We start from the raw sequence: 24,992 nt of genomic DNA, 5'->3' as shown, positions 1-24,992 counted from the left end.
TTTGGTTAACCGCTGATGTCAATATTTTTTTTCTAGGAAAACAAAAAAGTTTAACGCAACGGTTAAGTTTGTATGTATTTGGTAAATCCATTTGGACATTATCTTAAAAGAAAGGATCTGACGTCATCTCTGTTTTAGCAGCATTTGGTTCTGAAATCACACTCTTTTTTGTTTTTTCACAAAATAGTTTCAAGAAATTACCGGTATTGCGGAACTGAAGTGTAAACTAGGTTGTTGTTTAGCTCATGGTTAACAAAGTGACAAGACTAGAAAGCAACCTAATGTTTGGTTTAGGTTCTTTAGGCGTATCCAACAGTGTAAACTCGGTTGTAGTTTAAGTCTGACTTTGAAACGTCTACGTGGGAACCTAAGTTACGTTTAGGGCCTACCTAACAATGTAATTATGGTAAGAAAAAACCTAATCTCCTTGACTGGTTTATTTTGACTAGTAAGAACATGTTTATTGGTAGAACCCACTTAAGGGTTCTTAGTGATTTTTTTAGTATTTAAGTGAAGTTAAGCTACTTTATTAAAAGATCCTTAATGTTAGTGGTTTATTAGTAGTATCTTAATTAGAGATTCTTAAAAAAAGAAATTATTAAACATAATTTTATTTTTAAAAAAACAAAATTAAGCATATTATTTGAAACATAAAATTTTAAATAAAAATATTAAAACATAAAAACATAAAACATAAAAACATAAAACAAATATTACTTAAAAACGATAATAATTTGAAAGATGCATCAAACCTCAGTTGTTGTCTTGATCACGTCCAAATTTACGCCTTATATGTTTAACTAAATCACAATTCAGTTGTTGATGTGCTTGTCTATCACGAATTTTTTGTTCGAACACCCATCTGATTGGCGATATTTGTTGGGATATTTGTTGAATAGGTGAGATCGACGTGTGAACTTCCGCTACTTTCTCCCTGTTAGAAATGTGAAACATCATAGAGTGTATTCATCTCGATGCATCCACTAGTAGTTGGTTATTGGTTTCTAACGATGCATCCACTAGTAGTTGGTTATTGCAAAAGTTTGCCGGTAACAAAGCAAATAGTAAACTGACTTTTAAACGTCACAAAGCAACCTAAAGTTTGGTTTAGGGCCTACATAAAAATGTATTTACGATAAGAAAAACCTAATCTCCTTGACTAATTTGCCTTAGAATTCACTTTTCACACATGTTTTATAAGTGGGTCTGGTTTATTTTGACTCGTAATGGTTATTGGTTTCTGACAATGCATCCACTATAAAACCGTTCTAGATAACAAAACAAATACTAAAACTGAAGCTAATCATGTTCTGTATAAGAAAAATAAATACATAATTTTTACACTCTTCATTGTGGTACTAGTAGTAGTATCAAATACACAATCCAAAATTCTATATAAATAACAGCAAAGAGAATAATAGTTAATAAATAATACGAACCAGCATCCTTTTGATGAGGCCGGTTTAGATAAGGTAGAAGTGTACCGGGTTTTATCTAACGTCCCTTAGGATTCATGATCTGAGAAAACACAGCACTTGGAGTGAGTCCATCTGAATCTTCGCTCGCCAAACTCCTACCACCAATACTCATGTCTATACCACTGCTCCTCGAGTCACTCACGTTCCCTTCATATACATCAGAGCCCTTGTCGTTGTTGCTTTTCCCTTTACAGTTATCATCATCGTACTTAATCTCACCCATGTCCATCTCACTGCATATCCCTTTCCCACTCTCCTCAGCACTTTCCTGAAGCTGCAACGCGAACTCTAAGTTCCAGAGAACATCTCCCATCGACGGTCTCTCAATGCCCTGGTCTAGTACACACTTCATCGCTGTTTCAGCAAACTTCTTGAAGCATTCCGGTGTGATCTTTCCCTTGAGATGCGGATCAACGATCTGGTCAAGCATGCCTTTCTTGTAGCAGTACGGTGCCCACTCAGCTAAGCTCACTTGTTCTTTCGCTAGCGTCGGGTTCAAGGCAGGCCGTGCACATAAGGCTTCAAAGAGAACGACACCAAAGGAGTATACATCTGATTTATCAGTCAGTTGTTGACGTCTGAAGTACTCTGGGTCGAGATAACCGAAGCTTCCTTTCACGACGGTGCTTACGTGTGTGTGGTCAAGTGTAGGACCAGTCTTTGACAAACCGAAGTCAGAGACCTTAGCCACCCATTTCTCATCGAGCAGAATGTTTGTCGTCTTCACATCTCTGTGGATGATCGTGTGTTTCGCACCGGTGTGCAGATAATGCAACCCTCGTGCTGCCCCAATGCATATCTCAAGACGTTGCTTCCAAGGAAGAGGAGAGTTCTGAGTCTTGTAGAGATGCTCTCTCATAGTCCCATGAGCCATGTAATCATACACAAGTATCATCTCGCAGTTCTCTTCACAGTATCCAATCAAAGACACAAGGTGACGGTGTCTAAGCTTCGAAAGCATCTCAATCTCTGTCTGAAACTCGTGCACACCTTGCTCAGACATCGGGTTACCTCTCTTGATAGCTACCTTTGTAGTTCCACCATCAATCTCTCCTCTGTACACCTTGCCGAAACCTCCAACACCGAGCACTCGAGACTCATCGAAGTTCTTAGTAGCTGCTTTGATCTCAGCAAAGGAGAAGTGACGACACCGGTTTGAAGGAAGGGACGAGGCGTAGCTTCCTGTAGTGTTTGTCTTCCCCGAGCCACCGGAATGCGAGTTTCCATACAAAGAAAGTGGAAGCCACCCTGATGTTGCATCACTTGCAGGCTGGTATTCACCAGCCTTACGTCTACGGTAAGCAACCATTACACATAAACCGAGGACAAGACCTAAAACAACTGCACCACTGACCACACCTGCAACAATAGCTGTACGGCTCTTGGACTGACTAGTACGAGGGCGTAGGACTTTGGATGGATCTGCAGTCACTTGCGGACCAGGTACAGGATTAGGACCAGCAAGATTACCATCAGAACCATTCATCTTGAAAATCTCAACTCCATTGAGAATAGCATCGTAGTACTCCGGCTTGCCCCTCGTGTTTGGATGAAGAGCAAGCCAAAGATCTTGCTGTCCCTTACCATCAGGAGGATTCACAACGTAATCTTTATGTATAGGAATCCCATTACCACGCGTCCAGCCAGCAACATCAGCTTCAGACTCAGCTGTTTGGTTGTTGAGATAGATCGTAAACACACGCTGGTTAATCTTAGTGATGTTGGGAAGCACCTCGCAGAAGTGAAGCCTGACAAGATAAGTGAAGCCAGAGTCAACGCTGAAAACCCAAGTCAGGTTGAAGTTGAGGTTGATTTGAGCTGTTGGAGTCATGGATCTAGCCGTGGAGTAAACATCAACAGGAGCAATGTATGTTGGTGTGTCTGCCGGATACTTAATGGTCATGTTGGGATCAGCAGTGTCAACGACTCCAATCCCCGCACCGAAAATGTAAGGCGAGTCGTCGTACCATGACCTGTAAAGACCTGTATCTTCAGAAGGAGAGATATCATTCCCTCCCACGTTAAGCCTGTAAACATTCTCAAGAGCGGTGCTGTTATCGATATCGACAGCAGTAGAAGATCCCACGATGGACAAAGTCCCATCAGTGTTGCTGTATAGATCAGGCATTGAAGTCACCTCGATCCCGTTCACAAAGGCGTAAGCCTTTGGTGTTGGTTCAGGTGTGAACGTTATGTTCAAAGAAGCTCCACCTACCACGTTCACGATAAACTCTTTAACGATGGAAGAGTAAGACAAGGCCTGAGCTGTTTGAGCAGCGCTGAAGTTCTTGAGGAGAGTGTAGGAGGAGCCTAAGGTGACGGAGAAGAGGGAGTTCGTGGCGTTGAGGCCGTCGTACGAGTTGGGGTGGAAGTAGAGACGCACGAACTTACGACCTGAAGCGACGGGGAAAGAGTAAGTGAAGGGAGATCGGAAGATTCTAGCTGTCATGTAAGGGACCTCGGGGACGGAAGGATCTTGTGTGGCGGCGGGAGAGGTTTTGGAGTCTCCGGAGGAAGAGAAGAGCTTGGATTTGACATCGGGGATCCATGTCCGGTTATCTGTGTCGGTTAGATCAGAGGAGCCACCACAGTTTAAGAGGATCTTGTCCGTGGGAGTGTAGTCAGCAGCTGAGGTTGATGAAGTTAAGGATAAGAGAAGGAGGAGGAGGGAGAGACGTGATCGTCCCTCCATGATCTTCATTGAACAGAGTAGCTTTCTTCTCGAGCTATCAGACAAAAAAAAATGAAAGAGAAATTTTACATGTCTAGAAATGGAAAGTTGTACAGATAAGGAAACTTATTCCGACAAAGAGTGGAACTGAACATTGTTTCATTAGTAGGAGAGAGTGAAGTTGAACGTACCTTGACAATCGGTGAAGAACCCTAGCCGAATAAAACGGAGAGATTTGGGAGAAGACAAAGGTATTCTGAGGAGAGAGAAGTTGGTAACCAACAGAGAATTAATTAAATGAGATAATGGAGGTAAGTATATGGTTAAGAGTTAGACACGCTACAAAAACGGACAGCTTTGTTGCCTTTCCTCAACGCGTAAACGTTTTAGTTTAAATTAAATTTATTGTAATGATATCTTATGTTTAGATTTTAGAGGGATAGTTGAATTGAAGCCGGCTTGATAAGATTGACGATTGTACTCTTCGGGTAACAGCTGTTATTATTACATACCCAACCATACCAAGGATAATGTTGATTTGGTATAAGGATGACAGTTCCGTTCATATGTGTATGAAAGCAAAGAGAATTTTAAAACGCGTATTTTTTTTTCTCTCTATGCGGTGACGAGTGACGATGACCCTCTCGTTGTAAAGCGAAAGACTGGGTCCTGATATTTTTCTGAGAACTCAACTTGTTTAGGTTACGTAATCATTAGCTTTTTAATCCTTCATGTGGGCCTAATGGGCCTCGTCTAACCTTATTGAATATGAAGAAGGATACACGAAGCTGGAGGAGTTTCCAGAGTCTATTAGATGATTTGCCACACTCTCTGGTTGTTCAAAAGCTCCAATATAATCAGGAAAATTGGGTAAAAGTATCAAATGGAAAGTAAACTACAAAACTGAATGCCTTGGTATACAAGTTACACAAAATATGAAACTAAAGAGTTGCAAAACAAAACACAACAGGTTCTGGTTGGGAGACTTGTGTACAAAATGTAACATTTCTCCAGCTTAGAAAAGAAAAAAGAAAAAACAATTTTGCGTATACATTAAACCTTTCTGTATGTCTCGTCTTCTTTGCAGGAATCTGTATCCAAGTGGTTATGACCCTTTTAAGTAATAGTTCGCCCATCCACACAAAAAATATACTAATCGTCCCAGTCATTATCCCAGCCGTCTCGGTTCGAAGCTCTCGCTGTCAATCCATTGGCAGAGATCCTGGCACTGTTTGCTGCACCACCAGGGGATTTCACAGCGTTATTCTCATCCCAATCATCATCCCAGCCCTCGTCCCAGTCCGCTGTCTCCACGTCGTGGACGCTTTCCAAGCCTGTCCCTCCTCCGCTCAATTCTAGCTCACGGTAAGGCACTCCGTTGTCGTCTCCACGGCGATTCTTCCGGCACAGGCAAAATCCCCAAGCTCCCCCGAAGATAACGACGGATACTATTAAGAAGTAGGCGCCGTTGATGGGGGTCACTAGCTTTTCGTAGGAAGGAAGGTGGATGGATAAGGTGTTTTCTTCTGGTGGGTACATGTGAAGCACACACTCTCCTTTCCCTGCGTCTAGTATGATTTTGTTTGTGTCTTTATTGATGGATATGTTTACCTGTGCATAGAGAGAGACAACAGTTTACTGTCAAATAAGTGAAAGAAGGTCGATTTGTATTGTAACATCAAAGATCAGAAAGTAGTACAGACTTTAAGAGATAAAACATGTCCAAAGGTAACGGTTTATATCAATGGAATCAGAAGAGAAGCATGTAGAACACTTACCCTTTGACTCTGGTGTTTTGGCAGTGTCAGATCTGGTGAAGAGCTAACTGGAAGAACAATTTTTGCTTTTAAAGATTCTTCACCTTCATTCTGAACTAGAATCGACCATTTCGAAGAATCTGCAAGTATAAAAACACAGCTTACGAATGGAAAAAAAAAAACAATCAACTCAAGCAAAAACCTAATGGAGGAAACAGAACAGATGGTCTTCTTCTATTTGTAAATTAAGTTTCATGTCGCTGAGATCACAAATTAACACAACAAACTAATCTCAAACATGTCAAAGATATCATCATTTCGAATGGAAATTGAAACCAATAACTTTGTGCAGTTCGTCTCCTTATAAATTTAGTCCTAAATGCTACAAGAATACAGGTTCTATAGATTATAGAAACAAAAGAAAATATCACTACACGAATGTACCTTTATCGATGCTCAAAGTGCAGGCCACCAATGAATTCTCAGTTCTACATATCTTAGACTTCCCTGAACATGTCTCTACAATAACAGACTCTGAGCTTCCCTTAGCGTCATCCACCTTCTCAGGATCTTTACCCGGAGGCGGGTTCCCCGTCTCCGCCACCTTCCCTTTTTCCCCACTCTTTGGAGGCGGCGCCATTTTCTCCGGTAACTTTCCGTTATCCACGCTCTCTGTTTGGTTAGCTGGAGGCGGGCTTATCGCCTCCGTCGTATTAGACACTACCGTGACATTCTTTTCCCCTTCAGCTTGCAGCTGCTGCGGCGGCGGTGGTGGTGGTGGTGGTGGTGGTAGGCTCGCGGAATCAGGCTCCTTAGGATCAGGACTCGTCGAGTTACTAGCTGGCAGTGATGAGGTCGCATTGGCTTTTACATCTCCAACATTAGGCAAGGGAGGACTCTGAAGCAGAAACGTATAGATTAGACACACTGTTTCAAAAACCCCCTAACAACTAGATCAAACGAGAGAAAAGCAATCAAGGGAGAGAAAGGAGAAGACTTTACTTGTTGTGTAGTGGTTGAATTCGAAGAATCTTTCGGTGCTTGTTCGTCTGCTAAACCACGAGATGAAGCATTGGAGACGAACAGAATCAACAGAAGAAGAAGTGACGAGACGCAGCTTCTACCCATCGCAGGATCGACGGTCAAAACCCTAGTTTATGATCTCGATCGCTTGATTCGATTCCAGATTTGAAGCTCCGCGCATTTTCTTTTCTCAGGGTACCAGTGGACGTACGCGGATCACAGCCAGGCGATTTGCAAATCGCGAAGCTTTGATTGCGCGAATAATGGATCTGAGAGATATAGAGGTGATTGATAAAGACAGGTTTTTTTTTCCTGGTTTGAAGATCGGTCGGGAGACGAACGGTGGTGGTTCGAGATGGTCGTTCGAGATGGTCGTGTGTCTGAAACTGAATCAAATCGCCGAGACAAAGTTGAGTTTGACGAGAGTAAGGCAACCTTCGGATTACTTGAGCCGTAGTTTCTTAAAGCCCATTTGTTGTTTCATATAACTCTTTATAAGGCCCATAATTCTCGTTTTTTTTTAATTATAGTGATGCACCTTTTGACACGTAATCGGCAAGACTAGTCACGTGTTTTATATGAATTTTTGCATTAGCTAACAATATTATCAAATTTTAAAAATTGTTGACCATTTTCGATTCAACAAAAAATATTAAGCTCTTTTTTTTTTTTTTTGATGAAATGTTAAATTTATTAATCATCAGAAGAAAGAATAGTTATGTAAAAAAATAATTAAAGACATTATAGCCTAAGAGTGTGCATGGAACCAGCGCTGCATTAAGCCCCGTAGATGAGGTTTCTCCCAATATTTGACTGACAGTAACCGATTTTTCACGGCTCTCCCAATTACCTTAGCCAATTGGCTAGCCTGTCTTGGCCTCTTATGGTGTTTCCTGTCATTCCTCTCTCTCCAAATCATGTAAATTGTAACTTGGAATACTAGGCGCAGAAGGACATAGGCAAGACGATAAAAGTTGTGTGTAGCAAGAAGATGAAGCGTGGTTTCCCAGTCTGGATCAGGGGGCCGACCCATTAGTGTTCCTATTACCTCTAGCCAAAGCGTGTAACTGTAGGGGCAGGCGAAGAAAAGGTGATCCCGCGACTCGTTTGGTTCACCGCAGAACAGACATCCTTGAGTGAGGCCCCAAGCACGCATGCGATCCCCCGTAGACAATTTATTCCTTATAGCAAGCCAAGTAATGAATCCAAAACGAGGTACTCCTAAGGAAAACCATATCACTTTGCTCCATGCTGTAGTAGGACTGTGCGTACGTATCTGCTGCCATGTATCAGCAGTAGAGAAAATCTTACGAAACTCGTTTGGTCCTCTCTTCCATAGAGCAATATCAGGACCAGTACGATCATCAACAAGCGTGTAGCTTTCGACTGCTAGAATCATATCGCTCATTTGCCTATCTCGGCATCGACGAAAAACTCAATGACCAGCATTCCACACTTCACACACCAAAGCATTACGCGCTATACCCAGTTTCTGAGTCCCAATCTCGCCTGCAACCACAATCAATCTACCCAGCGGGTGCCATAGATCTGTCCAAAACCGCGTGGTCTGGCCATTATGAATCTCCAAACGGAAGAACTGCTTTGCAATTGGCCTCAACTGTAGTAATCTTCGCCAGACCCAGGAGCCAAGGCCAGTATCTCTAATATCCCAAAAGGACTCTTGTCTCACTAAGTGTTCTCGCACCCAGTCAGCCCAAAGTGACATCCTACTATTAAGCAACGTCCATATGAGTTTAAGAGAGAACACCGTAGATACCTCATTTATACTTCGAACCCCCAACCCGCCTTCTTCATGTGGTTTGCATACTTCCTTCCAAGAGACCTTCGCCTTAGTTGAGTCGTCAGGCGATCCACTCCAGAGAAAAGCAGAACACATACTGTCAATGGAATCCATACAAGCTTTCGGTAGGCAAAAAGCTGAGGACCAGAAGTTTGTCATGCTAGCAATGATTGATTTGATCAGCATAAGTCGACCCGCAAAAGAAAGAGCTTTACTCGTCCAGCTTTGAAAACGAGCACGAATCTTTGCTAACAGGGGCTCATAGTCACTCCTTGACATAATTTTAGTGGTGAGAGGCAAGCCAAGATACTTGACCGGTAAGCATGAGACAGATAATCCCGCAGCAACAGCCGCCTCTTGGAGCCTTTGCTTTCATGTGCCAGCCGCAAACACCGTTGAATTCGCAATGTTGACACACAGACCTGAGATCCTCGCAAACTCATCAAAAACTGCGATAGTTCCCTCTAGAGACTCAGGAGATCCATTTGTGAAAACCATAATGTCATCTGCGAAACTGAGGTGCGTCAACTTGATAGACATACAGAGAGGGTGGTACCCTATGCGACCGTTCAGTACCGCCGAGTTAAGAAGTCTAAATAGCACGTTACTGACAATGACAAAAAAATACGGGGATAGTGAGCAACCTTGTCTGATGCCACGAGAGCTAGAGAAGAAACCTTCCAATTCGCCATTGACTGAGACAGAAAACGCAGCAGTGTCAACACATCTCATGATCCATGTGACGAAAAGGTCCGGGTAGCCCATGGTGCGAAGGGTGTCTTCAATGAAGGACCATTGAACCGTATCAAAAGCCTTGGAAATATCTAGCTTGATGGCTGAGCGTGTGGAGACCCCCGGCTTGTGATAATCTTTCACTAATTTCGTAGCAAGCAGAACGTTTTCAAGGAGAAGACGGTCCTTGACAAAAGCACATTGATTTAATTCAATAGCAGAAGGAAGAGTGGACTTGAGGCGCCTTGCAAGAATTTTGGAGATAACTTTGTACACAACATTACAGCACGCAATATGCCTGTAATCAGTCATACGTTCAGCCTCTGGTGATTTTGGGATCAGGGAGAGGAGGGTTGCATTGGTGCTTCTAGGCATGAAACTGTAGAGGAAAAAAGACTGTACTGCAGCAATGAAATCCTTCCCCACCACCGGCCAAGCTGCCTTATAGAATTCCACCGGGAACCCATCTGGCCCTGGGGCTTTGTTTGAAGGCATAGAGAACAGGGCATCTATACTCAATCACCTCCTGCAAATATTCCGGGGAAGTACCTTCATAACTGCTCGACTGGCCATGTAGGAAAGTGTCAAAATGTCGTGCCGCCTCAACCTTTATTTCTTGCAGATCTGTGAGAATCCTTCCATCTTCTGCTATAATCCTCCGTATTGCATTTTTGGAGCACCGAGCTTGACAAACTTTATGGTAGAAATTGTTATTCCGGTCCCCGAGTCCCATCCATTGGACTCTTGACTTTTGAAAGTAGAATTGCTCTTCAATGCCAGAGATATGGTGCCAATGCTCCCATGCTGCAGAGACTTCTTCAAAGGCTTCAGGCGAAGGAGATGCAGTAGCCTCTGTTTGCTTAAGACAGAGGTCCTCAAAAGCCTGCTTGACACGAGCAGGAAGATCCCCAAACATGTCTCGATTCAACTCCCTAAGCAAACTCTTTAGGCTTTTGAGCTTAGTATGAAAAAGTTTCAGTGCCAACCGTGAGTGATAAAGTGGTGCAGTAGCGTTCCAGCCTTGCTCAACCGCTTCCAGAAATCTTGGATGGTTGGTCACGTGGGTAAAAAACTTAAACGGCTTCCTAGTCGATGGCTCAGTAGGCTTTAACTGCGTCCAGCATCTCAAATGGTCTGACACTCCCCCAGCTTCAAAAGTAGTGAAAGATACCGGGAACGCAGAGAGCCATTGGCTGTTAACCAGGACTCTATCAAGTTTCTTGCTGATCGGATTGTCTGGCTGCCTGTTGGTCCAAGTGAATACTGAACCTACTTGCGCGAGATCAGATAACCCACAATACCGTATTACATTCTGGAAATCTCGCATGGCTGTTGTATCTGCCCCCAGATGTGCGCCACAGGAGTGCTCAGTTGATGAGAGAATCACATTGAAATCTCCTTGGACTATCCAAGGATACATGCTCCCCACTGTTGTGGTTGCGATGTCCTCCATCTCCCTCCATAAAGTTGTACGTTCATTTGCCTGATTGAAGGCATAAACAAAGGAAGCCAGCATAATCTCACCCGTGCTCTTGATTCTGACCCAACAAATAATCATCTGAGAGCTCATCGAGGCTGGAACAATTTCAACCTCGTTCGTCCAACAAACCCAGATTCGACCTAAAGGGTGGTAGTCATAATTGTGAAGACAGCTCCATCCAGGAAAAGTAGCGTCAAACACTGTCTTAAAGTTTCCTTTCTGCACCCTAGTTTCCAATAAACACCAAAATTCAACCTTACAGCTTGAAGCCAATATCTAACTGCTCGTTGTTTGTGTGGCTTATTGAACCCACGCATGTTCCAGGCAAATATTGACGACATTATTTCCTCTTAGAGGAAACTTTCTTACTGTTGCTAGCCTTAACTGCATGAATGAAGCTCTTCATGGGCATTACCGGTAGCCTTCCCCTACCCCCTTTACCTCTATTTTTTTGGCCAGGTAAATGCATAGTAGATGCTTGCGCGGCTTCCGACCTTTCAACCACCTCCACCTCCTCAATCTGAGGTATGGAAGGATCCTGCACACAGTCCACATCATCCACAATTTCCCCCTCTTCTCTGATGTTACCTAGAACTTGGAACCCATTCAGTGACTCAACTCCTCGCCCAGGCACCGTTAGGTTAATCCTTCTTGGGGATGCTGGTCTGCCATTTAACCTCCATTCACCCTCCTTCTGTGAAACAGATAATCCACTCGAACCTACTTCCACGTGTTTTTTACTAGCTCCAGTTGCCACACGAGCACTACCCGGATTGACTACACCCTTTTCCAAATCATCCAACAGTTTGAGAACCACTTCCTTTCCCTTTGTAGGCTCTGCTGCGACAGACTTACCCAACTGCATATCTGAATCAGTCACATTTACCTCCTTTTCAACGGTTTGGTTTCGTTGAAGGATAGTATACTGTTTTGCCTTTGTGCAATCTTGCACCAAATGCCCCCACCCGTCGCAAGAAGTACATCTGGATGGAAGCCATGGGTAGTGTACCTGCATAGTGACCCTTTCCTGATCTCTATTCTTGAAACAGATTTTCTGAGGCAGCGGTTTCATCAAGTTTACCTCCACCAACACCCTTGCCACATCCATACGCACACATCTTTCAGTGTTTGGATGGAGTTTCACAAATTTTCCTGTAGTACGAGATAAAAAACGAAGTCCATCCAACGAGTAGAGGTAGCCTGGAACATTCACCAAATCCACCCACAGAGGCAGAGCACTGAGATCTGGGGGAGCCTGAGCACTCTCCGGATTCCACTCACTGACCACTAAAAGTACATCAGCAATGTGCCAGTACTTCCTCCTCAAGACCCGGTTCCTCACCAGCTCATCTCCAATTCTGAAGAGAACTGTTCGTTTGCTAATGAACTGGACGTCAATCTTCGATTTCTGAGAACTCCATATCTTGTTTACCGTAGAATGAATTGATCCGATAAACGGCGAGTCACCCATGAAATACCCAACCACACAACTCTTCCATAGCGGCGCAACATCCTCAAAAACCTCCACAGGAATTTCGATGTCCGCGACACCGTCGACCACTGTAAACTCTGGAACAAGACTCGGCGTCGAGCCCTCACTCACAACCTCAGCATAAGAATTCTTCTCCTTCTCAACTTCCGGAGGCAGAGACATCTCCCTTGAAATCAGATCCTCCTTGTCGTTGACGATCCGATACTCCGACAACGATACCGAAACCTCAGATTCACTCGCCATTTTTCCCCCCACACTTAGGCTGCCGTCGGCAGCATTCAACTCCTCCACAACTCCTCCAATCTCCTTCGAAATCTCAGAGGTGACCTCATTACCTTCCTTGCTCGATACCTCTGCACCACCATCGTTTCCGGATGCCGGGGAACCTTTAGAATCTTCAATCGAAACACGCGGCGGCGTGGTCGCCATTGGTCGCTCTCAAGACCTAGATTTTGTTTTTTAATTGAAACTAGATTTTGACCCGCGCTTCAAAAGCGCGGGATTTTAAATTGTAAATAATTTTTATATGAATTAGTATTTTAGAATTGTTTTCCATTATTATGTTACAAATTCGTATTATATAGAAGAAGATAATTTTTTTAAAAAAATATATAATTTATCAATTAGTTTATTTGGGTTTTGTATGTACATTATTACGTAATTCTCTCTTAAATCTAGGTATTTTATCCGAAACCAACTCGAAATCAGGTTTGGTTTAGGTCTGGGTCAAGGAAAAAGTATCTATAGTGTATTTCTTTGGACCCGTGGGGCTTTATTCGAGTACAGGTCCTATCCAAGACTTTATTGGGTAACCAAAGTACCCAAAATATTTTGTTATTAGGTATTTTTGGATATTATGAATATGTTTTTGGTATAACGGATATTTTTAAGTTACGGGTTCAGATTTTCGGTTTTGAGTTCTGAATAAAATTTCAAAATTTTTAAAAATATATTTTGGTATGTGGATAAAGTTTTAAGTATTTTTGGTTTTTCTGGTCATGTTAAATTTTTGGATTTTTTGGATATTTGAATATTTTAAGGTAGTTTTGAGTTTTTGAGTATTTTTCGTGTTTCTGGGATTTTTCTGGTACTTCGAGTTTTTTCGGGTCCTCAATACCTGAACGAATAACGATCCGTTATTTACCTAAAAATTACAGGTATATGAATTATAGACCCGGACCCATCCAGATCTGAAATAAACGAACCTACCTGAATCCAAACCAAAAATTATTAGATACCTAGTTAGGGCCACATGTATGGACTCGTAAAATACGGACCAGAAAAGAATGATCTGTACTTGATCCAAAAACGCGAATGCCCAAGCCTACTCTCTTACAGTATATTGTGTGTGCGCTTTATAAGAGTTACGTTTGTTGAATTGGTGAAATTTAAGATATGTTTAACAGATTTTTTGATAATTTAATAATATAAAGTTATATGATTTATAATATTCTTAAACTTATATTAAATAATAAAATTTAAGTTAATATAATATATATAATTTTTGTAACATATAGTTTTCTAAAGTATTTTTATCAATTTTGATTTTGTAAATATTTGATGTGTCTGAATATTGTAGGTCTATTAGTGAGTTTTTTTTTTGAAAATAGTTTTCATTATGAGCATATGATTCGTAAAAGCGTTCTTATTTCTGTAAGATTTCACATTAAATCAAAGGTTTTGTAAGGTTAAGCTGAAAAATTGAAACAAATGTTTTTGGAAAGATCTTTGATTAAAGATTTAATATCTCTCAATTTTTGAGTCAAATGATATATCATACTTTTGTTTAACAAATTAGCGACATGGAATACATGTAGTTGAAATATTTAACTGAATAAAAAAGTTTTATATGATTGCAGCTGATGTTATTGATTTAAGGTATTCTGTAGTGTAGTTATGTGGGGATTTAAGTGAAAGATTTGATCAAAAGTGTTTCATTTTATATGTTTAATATTTTTTAGTAAAATTATCATTTTATAATTATTATATTTGTGAATAAATACGCTGAATAATAAATTGATAATTCCATAGAGATAGCTATTTGTTAAGATTCTAGATTATATTGTAATCTCAAATCTAAAATTTCCTTAAATTTCGAAATTAAATTTTTTTGAAAGATTCATTAATAGCCGGTGAGGATTTTCTTCTGATTTTCCTTTTCTGTTTCTCCTTTTTTGTCTTCCTCGGCTCCATTGCATATAACCCGTTTTCAATTGGACTAATAATAATTGTTTTTGAAACAGACTGACTCGTGACCCGACGACTCATTACCAATAAGACATGATTGCCATGTTCTACCACATGGCACTTGTTATGTGTTGTAGTAACATGAAGCGGAAACTGCAAGATGATGACGACTAACATAGTGTTGCAAATATAATCTCCAAAACTCACATAAACATTCGACCAAAAAAAAAATTCACAGAAGCATGAATACATCTTCCATGGTGGTTCATCGAAACATTAAAAATATATATCCTACTCACGTTTAAGACTTTAGTGTATGTTATTAGAGGAATATCTTACTTAGGTAATGTAGAAAATAATAATCATAACATATCACGTATTTTTAGATGGGTGTGTTGACCAATTCTAATCGAACATAGATTTTGGTTAATATAATAGGATTAAATTATTAATATTTGGTTGTATAGAATAGCTTGGACCAAAATGAATGGATCCAAACAATTTTTTAAGTAGATTTTTTTAGAATGTTTCTCTTTTAATAGTATAGATTGTGAAACTTCAATATTATATTAATGTGATGAGTTGCATCGTGAATTCGCCCATATAAGCCGGTCACATATAACGTATTTTTTTACTAAAATATAACGTGTCTGAAAAGTGAATTTATTGTGTAGTTAACGTCATGGCACGATCGAGTTCAAGCCTAATTTGCATATTTATTTACTTATCTCAGAAAGTCTAAAATTTAAACCCCAAATCATCGTTTCTACGCGTGTATGTCGTCCCTTCAGTTGTATTGACATCCGTCATCCGGTAAAAAAATATAATTTTTTGGAATATCGGGATATACTTATCATTCTCATGGTACAAACCCAAAAGTTGATTATCTGGATGGAGTAGACAGATCACGAATACTTTCAGAATTATGGATATCCGCTTCGTGTCTATCCTTAGGTAGTTAGGTTTAAGCGCCAAGTTTAAAAAGAACTAAGGATATCATATGTAAAATAGTTTATTCGGTATAATAGTTTGAGAGCTTCTATCTTGTAGATAATGAGTTCAATACAAAAGGGCAGCCTTTTAAAATATGTATTAGGTGTTAAATTATTTTGGACGGTGTATGCCATCTTTGGATTGAACGTTCAAACAATTATCGATAATGTCTGTGCATGGCAGCATGGGTTATGCTAATTTAGGATTTTATATGCCGTTTTAAGTAAAAAAATAAAAAAATAAAAAATATATACCCTGCATCGTATTTGATCATATCAAATGTAAAACAGGATGTTGTATCCATATCCCTGATGGTACTTCGGTATGCGCACATACATCATCAAAGTGCGAAAAAAAAAACAGAGCGAAAATAGTTCCTTTTTCGTTATTAATTAGTAGAAGTTATTACCATATGAAATGGGTGATTACATAATGAGAATGAACTCATAAAATGGGAAATAGCAGCATGAAACTTATTATTTAGGTTAAAAGCTTGCTGTTACAAAAAAAAAAAAAGGTTAAAAGCTTGCAACTTTGATTAGTCGTACATCTCTAGCCTCCTTCACACGGCAGTCGATATACTGCAACATTCGAAATACCAAAACAATATATGTATCATGACACTTGGAACCATGCACTAAGACAGAAACTCCAACTGGATTTATACATTCATACAATCATACCAAAAATGGAAGGATTATCACTCCATTATTCTAATTATCCAGAATGCTTGACTTTTACAAATTAAAGGTATGAATGGTGACCAAAGAACGACGAAGAAAAAATGTATTCCCTAACATTTTTTAAAAAAATCACAATTCATAATGAATAATTTTTCTTTTTCATTCCCTACCATTTTTTTTTTGTAGAAAAATAAAGAACAAATTAATTCCTTGTTAAATATGGGATGAAACAACCATTTCTTTTTATTCCTGCAGTTTTGTTCTTCTACGTTCATTTTCTATTTGTTCTTCTTGTTTCCAGAATACTTACCGGTCGGACCCTAAAACTTTATTATAATATTATGTCAAAAGTACTACTTTTGTTATGAAAATAAAAGATCACCAGCTTTCGCTTCTTTTTCTACGAGCGTGAATTGCTACCGATAGTATATGACATTTTAACTATTGTTAGAGATGATCTAATTAGCTGATTTTGTCATATACTCATATGTGTAAAGAATTGTATTCTATTTGATTATATCTTTTGAAATAACACTGAAACAAAAATTGACATTTACTACAAAAATGAAACGATTTGTTTTTTTTTTTTGTTTTAACGATTTGTTTGTTGTTTTGTTCTTCGTAATCTTTACTTTAGTATATACAAGATATTTTGAACTATGTATTTATGTTGTAGTTTAATTAGTGCCTACATATATTCATTAACTGAACTCTATGTACTTTTTTTCGAGCCGCGTGTATAAATGAACTTTGAAGATATTTCCTAGGATAAAAAAAAGCTTTAAAGTTATTTTCCACATTCGAAAAAGAAAGTAATACTATGAAACAAACGAACGAACAAGTTATGGAGACGTACGTGTCACAATTGGTGCTAAAACGAATGGGGTAGGGAACTGAAACACCACAAGTTGTAGGGAGTGTGGCCACAAGGTCGGTGTTGAGGCCAGTGATATCCTTAGCCGCAGATTTTAGGCACTCACAGACTTGTCGGCGGTCCGGTGTGGTCTGAGCCATTTGGTTCAATGATTTGACTCCAACGCAGCAGTCTGATGGCAATGAACCACTGTTGGTCAAGTAGCCTATACACCGTGCCAGTGTGCTTGTCACTGTCCCACACGTTATGGTTGACTCTGATGGGGCTGCCATGTAGACGGCTAGGACGAGGAGGCATGTGGTGATCTGTGAAGGGAACACCATTTTTTGTTTTTATTGTTTTGAATTAATTGTTTTACTTTCTTGAGATTTTATAATTCGGAAAGCTCATGAATATCATGCGTACCCGTTAATTATGCTTAATTTCTCATGCATGCAAATTTAATGAATACAAAAGTTAATATTAAACATTATAGTACACATATTCCAACGTTAATACATTGCTTTCCCGATCTTGGGTAGTTGAGTTTCAAGAAGATGTAACATCAGAAATCTAAATAGATATTTCTACTTGGGGTTGACTAAATATATATATATATATATATATGAATATAGTACGAAAGACTAAATTACGTTAAACAAATGTCCACACGAAAAAAAAAAACATTTTCCGCAAAGGTAAAATCATTTAGTTATGAATGTAAACGAAGCGCGGCCACGTTATTTGGACATGTCAAAGCAGGTTGCCAAGCACAAATTATGAGGCCACTCGTACGAGTTCAAGAGACTAACAAGATTTTGGACATGTGGACCGAAAATGATGATCAAGTGCAGTCCAAGGATATAAAGGAAAAAATGGACATGATCCAAGCAAAATATTAATGAACGAAAGCATCAAATGGTTTTAAGAGTTGGAGGCATTATTGGAGATAACTTAGCAGAATGTATGTCTTGTGCATCAACTGTTACAGATCGTTAATTTAATTTGTTAAATTAATATAATGATATTAATATCAAAATTTTAATAGATATATATATATTTTTTCAAATTTTCCTAATACTACTTAAATCTTTTCAGTTTTTCTTCTGATTCGCCTAGATTATCTCTTACAAGATATATCTTTATATTTGTGTTTTTCATAATGGTCGATTTACTAATAGATAGCAAGGGAAAATGACAACAGGAGAGGATGTAAAACAAATAGCCGGGCAAAAGATATTAGGACAATGTCTATCGTAGTCAAAGCTGTTAAATTGTATGATCATAAACTTCACACTCTCACAACTTATTCCTTCACACACTCGCCAACAAATAACAAGAGCACAAACGAAAAGGTGAGAAATGAAAGCGAAAAAGTTATGATCATAGTGTGAAGAAACTGCACAAGGACTGATCTTGTTTACGAGTCAAGTCTCTTGTGTTTGTGAGGATCAGTTGTTTTTCCTCATATATATAGTGACGATCTTTTCTCGCAAACTTAAAGCACAATAATTAATCCAGTGGACTATCTTAATACTGATTATAAATATTTTTTCTACCTCTGCTTAAGTCAGTTTGATAACATTTGTGTTTAAAAAATTCCTATAGTGCACGGTCCTGCGGAAGTAGTGATGCATTAAAAGCAGAACGTGGCAACAAGATGGAAACAATACATATCGTAATTCCATATATCATGAGAGGAATACATAACACAGACGACCAATTAAATGGACCGTCGTATATAAAGAAAGACATGAAACACACAAATTCTAAAACGTACAACAGATAACAGTAAATATGATTTGGATACACTTATACTAGTGACATCTTAATTATTCTTTAATACTCTCTCGACGATTATATGATAAACCCTTCAACGTATACATCCTCTCATGTTCACCTGACGCTGCAACCAACCAAATACATTCAACACATAGTTACGTGGTTAGCAACATTCCAATAAACACCCTTAAGTAAAATGAAATATATAAAGTAAAGAGTATATTACTTGTTACAGTTGGTTCTTGCGCTGATGGGGTAAGAGATCCTAACACGGCAAGCACCAGGAAGACCAGCAGCACGGCCTGCGTTAAGTCTAGAACCCAAGGCTTTAGCTGCTCCTTGGATGCAACGACAAGCTTGCTGGCGGTCAGTGGTGGTCCGAGCCATGCTGTTGAGCCTCCGAACGCCAGAACAACACCCTGGAGAAATGTAACCACCTTTTGTCAGGTAGTTAATGCATTGGCCCAAGTTGCTGGCGACTGCGCCACACGAGATTGCTGCCTCGGTCGCCATTGGAGCGGACACTAGCATGCACACAATCACCAACGTCGACAACTTTAAGAGCCCCTCCATAATCTTAACTTTTTGTATTTTTTTTTCTTAAGTAAGGAATGGATTTGGATGATGAAAGAGAGCTAATAAGGACTGTGTTTATATAGAGAAGAGCTAAAGAGGGCAAATGCATGAAAGTGAGGGGAGCGGTGTGAGTGTAGTTGGTGGTTGGTTTCATTTAATACATTGCTTACTCTCTTTTCTCATCTTTGTAGTTTTATATACTACTTTAGTAAATCTATGTCAACTACTACATACTGATCTCCGTTTTGTTCTCTCTTTTTTTTTGTCAGATCAGATCTATAGACTAGATCAGAAAGTGTAGATCATTCTTGTAGACACGTAAAAGACCAATCATCATGTTACTCTATGCCCAGCTTAGCATTTTGTATTGTAACCAACGTCTGATGTAGTTATAGAATTAATGCATGGAGGTGAAAATGAAGAACATAGTTTGTTAGAAGATACATAGAGTAAATTGGATATTTAGGCTTTTAAAACAACAAAATCTTATATATGTACGTTACATGAAAGTTAATTTCTTGCAATTTATGCTAGCAATTTGTTGATTCCTTAATTTATGCTAGCAAGAAGACCTACAACAAACTAGTGTATTCTCTTCCAAAACATGGTCTGGAACAACCTAATGGCAAATACATAGATTTGCTTTCGACTATTGCAACTTTGGTCAAATTTCTTCGTTTTCTGGAATTGTTTTTCTTCATCAATAAGGTTAATCCTAGATAAAGAATTAACCTTATTGATTAGTATACATACTTTTGACTATGACTCTCAGTCAGCATTGCCAAATTCTTCAATATTCGAGCTGCTTTCCACAACAGTCTCTCTTACAAACCTACAACAGTGTATTTAACAAGACTTAGGTTCAAGAAAGAAAGATGCATGTTTAGCAACAGCCTATTTTTCCTATTGAATAGCCAAAAAAAAACAAAGATGATTTACCTGAGACAAAGAGGACACAAAGTCCATCCTGAGGAGACATCAATCTCTGACTGTTCCTTCCTGCGTTACAATATTGGGTCTCAGCTAAATATCAGTAACATGATGTTTCAGAAGCTCTGCTACTTGACTGTAAGCATAAGCTTATTATCAAGGAGAGAGGAGAAAAAAGGTCAACAGAGTTATTGTACCATGTGTTTCTAATAAGAATATGCTCTGGCAGTGTTGAGGATCCCAGAACTGTCTGCGGATGTGTATTCAAAGCTGTTCATGGGTAAGAAAATCTCAGCTCAGACAAAAACACTTTCTTTCAATATTTGAAGAGAGTGAGTGCCACTCTATGGCCGTGGAAGCAAAATTGCAAATTCAAAAATCAGAGCATCGAAACTATGAGATTCATTATCAAACCCTATATTAACATAAACATTTTACGAAACAAAGAAATCATGGAAGAATAGATGACCATGGCAATGTAAACTTCATGTAGCAATGCCACTAGAAAGATGAATTATATCAACCTGTGTAATAGACATAAAAGGTAACAGCAGAAACAAAATAAAGATGATCAAACAAACTGCCTCTATATAAATATCTATGTATTTGGACAACCAATGCCTCCAAGAAGGTGAATATATAACTTTCACTAGATTGTAAGACCCTAGATATAATAGATAGCAGAGAGATTAACTAGGCATAAGACATGGGATTTAAGCAACAAAGGCATCACAATCTTGAGACGCTACCACCAAATAATGTCAGATATTTTTGAGTTTTCAGATTTGAGCGTAAGACTTGACATATCTGATTAGGCCAGATTCGTATTTAGTAGTTCAGAAAAAAAAAACACTTATTCATATAGAAGACAGACGATAAGGAGACACCTAAATCAGGATTCAGGAGAGTAAAAAATGAGCTAGATAAGGAGTATTACGTACAGCTAAGAGGAATGTCGATAACTTGAGCTGTGACTCCAAGCAAAACTCCTCCATAATATCTCCGTGCAAACGAAAAAAAAATCAAGCCACACCGAAATGACTCAAACCAATGCTAAACACAGAAACTTTACTAATCAGGCAAAGCTTATAAATGACTAGAAACTGATGCTAAACATACCAAATTTACTGATCAGCCAAAGTAAATAAATGACTCAATGCTAAACATACCAAATTGAAATCAAGCATTGGAACTTATAAGCCAAATAAGAAAATTTTCCACTTCCAACTTGGTATTTTCTGCATGAAAAAGTCATCCATAACCACACACCAGACATGAAATCAGCATATGAGTACATGACTAATCTACAAACAAGGAGAAGCTGAAACCCAAATCAACATAGTACTCTACATATTCAGCACAGCAGCAAAAAGCAATTAAAAAAAAAACAAAATCATAGCCACACATCAGACACCAACTCAGCACATGACTAATGTACAAACAAGAAGAAGTTGTGGACAAAGCAACATCGTACTCCACATTCAACAGCAGAAAATAGATAATAAGAACACAATCTGCAAAAACAGTCTGAGACAGAATCATCACTGTGTCTTCATCATTAGCGCTACTTGAGCAACAACAACAACAAGAAATTGCTAGATACTATCCACTAACATGGCCACACCTACAAGATTATAATCTGAGCAGTAATCTCACATCTTAATAAGGATCTGCTCCAGTGTAGGCCATATAGGTTTCGCTATGGGGATCAATCAACACCTACAAAAATTAACACGATATCAATTTAATTTCCAGAAAAAGGTATTATAATCCGTAAACACCAAGAACCTAATCATATACGCAGTACCTCGCGATTAACAGCAAAGATCATCCCAAGTCGTTCTCGAACTACAAGAGAACCTTCAAATTAGATAGTAAGCTCAGCTCAGCTCAGCTAATATGCTGCCTCATCTTGCTCCTGGTCTGTAAGCGCCGCCGGAAACGATAGTGATAGCAGAAGTAGAGCTTGGATCAATGAGTTCCACGGATGCGATCCTGCCACCACGGCAACCATTCCCGCCGCCATAACTTGCTTCTTCCGTGACATTTTCGCCTGGAAACGGAGGAACTTAGACGGTGGCGATGATGAGCAACCGACAGAGCACTCTTATTGGGCCAAAACTTTAGCCCAACCCAACTTGTTGATTCAGTATTTGATCATTACTCTGCTTTTGCAGATTCATTGTTCCCAAAACAAAAAAAAAAAAGTTAATAGTCTTGAAACAACTATTTTTTTTTTTTTTTTGTTACCGAAGAGACGACTAAATTTAAAACTGAGAAAATAGACTTAAAAATGAAATTCACAGTTTCATGTAAAAGTTTCATGGTAGAATTCAAACCTAATGATTAATTAAGAAGTGGTGAGAACATTAAAATCCGCAAATATATATGATTCTAGGGAAAAAAATCTTATTCATTCATTGGATATGATGGCGGAATAAACCATAAACTTTACTATTTATTTTGATTTTGATTTTGATTTTGATTTTGAAACTTTGAAAAAAAACAACAAACATAAATAGATATTGAAAATGGGGATAAAGATCCAACCGGAAAACTTATTAACTCCGAAATTGAAACTAATGATGGATCTAGAAAAGATTTTAATTGATAACATTATCAAAGATTTTGAATTTGTTTGGGTCACCTTCAAGTTTAGGCTAGTTTAGATTTTATGTATTATGGATTTTTTTGGAATAAATTTTTATATCAAATATGATTTTTTTTTGAAATATAAGACATAAGTTTCCCTATCTAAAAATATATATATATGCAGATGAATTATAAATGTAAAGTAAAAAATACCAATGTAAGCTTAATCAAGCATGTGCTTGTAGCACAACATAACTTTAATATTTTAAGGAGCCAATACTTAGTAGAAAAATATTTACCGTTCTGTTGATTATTAGCCATGTTCGTTTACTGAACTCAGCGACAATAACAAACAATCAAAAAATATAAAGAGATCTTATGTGACAGGTCAGCTTCTAAGGCAAAATTATGAATTTGAAGATGCAAAAATTGAACGCTAGCGGCACGTAATACATGTGCGTGAGCAGCTAAAATTTACGGCGGCTATAGAAATGGTAAAAAGGCCACCGGCGGCAGTTACCAGCGACAATCGTATAATAACGATGCATCACTATTTCTCTCTCATGCTTGTTATTTATTGTCGCTGCCCGCTTGGCGTTTGAGGAAGGAACAGGGATATTGTCTTTGTGTGCATATTTAAGGTCATAGGTCAGCTCCATGTGTACATATTTTTCTAAAAGCTAATAATTAATGGGCTAATTTTTTTTTTTCAGTTATATGTTTTCCAACTAATATTTTCATAGACGAAAATTTGGCAAACCACTAACTAAAATATATGCAAGGAAAAGGTGGAAAACATTGCATCAAAGCTACATGATAGAACCTCATGTGCCTCCCTAATCCTGATATGCCATATCGGTGCTTCGTAGATTGATATTAGCCAATTAGTGAATTAAGAATGTGTCTTTAAAAATAACATAGGATACCATATATTTAATTTGGTGCTGGTAGATGTTGCATGAACCTTTTTAAATTGAGTATTTGCACTCAGTATGTCTAGTTTGAGAAAAATGGATATTTATGATTAGATTTTAGATAAGTTGTGCATATTTTTTTAAAAAAATATCAAGGATCCAGAAAATTTATTCGTATATCTTTTTTTTTGTGCAATATTAGAGATCGGTTTTAGGATTTAGTCTATTTTTAGTTTTCTAAAGATTAAATATTTATACCGACTTTTTCAATAAAAGCCCGGATACAATATAAAAGATTAACTAACAATAACGGTTATTTGAAAACCACGATCCGAAGATTTTAGTTTTTCTTTTTTGTTTTTGTGAAGATAAAATGTGTATACCAACTTCTTCGATAAAACGCGGTTACAATATAATGTATTAACTAACAGTAACAGTTATTTAAAAAATATCAATTTTAAAATTTTAATTAATTTTAATTTTATGAAAGATGTTTATACTGACTTCTTCAATAAAAGACGCGGGTACAATATAAAGTATTAACTAACGATAACGGTTATCCGAAAAAAACTGTTATACTAACCAAATTTAATTTAATATGCTAAGTTATAAACCAAAAAAAAAAAACTAATCACCTCACAATCTAAGCAAGCATCCAAAATACCCAAAAAATCATAATTCGGACTCAAAATTTGACTTTCTTTACCAATAGAAAGACAAACATCGAACTAAATCTCTTAAAAATTGACCAAACTCAGACTAAATCAAAAAGACATAATAATGTATAACTGACGAATCAATAACCAAACTCCAAAATGGTGTCTAGAATCCAAATCTAGTTAATGCTGGTCTCCCTTTCCAAATACTGCATTCGCTAAGAATAAGAAAAGCTCATCGTCATCAGTCACAAAGGGGTCTGGAAGAAACTTTATTGATTGCAGTCAAATTAAAAAAAAAAAGAGAGAAAGAACATTAATACACAACAGAACCGAACCTTTGAACATTAATCACTTCGAAACCAATCACATCCTCTTCCTTTGTACTCGCT

The 24,992-nt window shown here is 38.3% G+C and overlaps 5 protein-coding genes across 5 annotated transcripts; all 5 read right to left on the bottom strand.

The window, feature by feature from the left end:
- Positions 1 to 1,294: 1,294 nt before the first annotated feature.
- LOC106440097 (receptor-like protein kinase FERONIA) lies at positions 1,295 to 4,718 on the bottom strand. Its single transcript, XM_048771816.1, has 2 exons — positions 4,341 to 4,718; positions 1,295 to 4,204 (listed from the first exon to the last, which is right to left on the bottom strand). The coding sequence occupies exon 2, from the start codon at positions 4,177 to 4,179 to the stop codon at positions 1,495 to 1,497; it is 2,685 nt and encodes an 894-aa protein (XP_048627773.1). The 5' UTR covers positions 4,180 to 4,204; positions 4,341 to 4,718; the 3' UTR covers positions 1,295 to 1,494.
- A 285-nt stretch (positions 4,719 to 5,003) lies between these two features.
- LOC106440096 (proline-rich receptor-like protein kinase PERK10) lies at positions 5,004 to 7,342 on the bottom strand. The gene is made up of 4 exons (XM_013881686.3): positions 6,909 to 7,342; positions 6,351 to 6,804; positions 5,928 to 6,046; positions 5,004 to 5,760 (listed from the first exon to the last, which is right to left on the bottom strand). The coding sequence occupies exons 1-4, from the start codon at positions 7,032 to 7,034 to the stop codon at positions 5,302 to 5,304; spliced, it is 1,158 nt and encodes a 385-aa protein (XP_013737140.2). The 5' UTR covers positions 7,035 to 7,342; the 3' UTR covers positions 5,004 to 5,301.
- Positions 7,343 to 7,677: 335 nt separating this feature from the next.
- On the bottom strand, positions 7,678 to 8,337 carry LOC106408399. The gene has a single exon (XM_013849183.2). It carries the CDS (start codon positions 8,335 to 8,337, stop codon positions 7,678 to 7,680), a length of 660 nt encoding a protein of 219 aa, XP_013704637.2.
- A 7,792-nt stretch (positions 8,338 to 16,129) lies between these two features.
- LOC125596760 (non-specific lipid-transfer protein 12-like) lies at positions 16,130 to 17,532 on the bottom strand. Its single transcript, XM_048771815.1, has 2 exons — positions 17,154 to 17,532; positions 16,130 to 16,195 (listed from the first exon to the last, which is right to left on the bottom strand). The coding sequence occupies exons 1-2, from the start codon at positions 17,492 to 17,494 to the stop codon at positions 16,177 to 16,179; spliced, it is 360 nt and encodes a 119-aa protein (XP_048627772.1). The 5' UTR covers positions 17,495 to 17,532; the 3' UTR covers positions 16,130 to 16,176.
- Positions 17,533 to 18,813: 1,281 nt separating this feature from the next.
- Positions 18,814 to 19,570, bottom strand: LOC106444345 (non-specific lipid-transfer protein 5). Its single transcript, XM_013885832.3, has 2 exons — positions 19,159 to 19,570; positions 18,814 to 19,056 (listed from the first exon to the last, which is right to left on the bottom strand). Exons 1-2 carry the CDS (start codon positions 19,503 to 19,505, stop codon positions 19,047 to 19,049), a joined length of 357 nt encoding a protein of 118 aa, XP_013741286.2. The 5' UTR covers positions 19,506 to 19,570; the 3' UTR covers positions 18,814 to 19,046.
- Positions 19,571 to 24,992: the final 5,422 nt, after the last annotated feature.

The sequence above is a fragment of the Brassica napus genome, unplaced genomic scaffold (genome assembly GCF_020379485.1).
Source record: "Brassica napus cultivar Da-Ae unplaced genomic scaffold, Da-Ae ScsIHWf_127;HRSCAF=226, whole genome shotgun sequence".
Classification (NCBI taxonomy): Eukaryota; Viridiplantae; Streptophyta; class Magnoliopsida; order Brassicales; family Brassicaceae; genus Brassica; species Brassica napus.
Note: the sequence above shows the minus strand (reverse complement) of the source record. Positions and strands in the feature narration are given on the sequence as shown.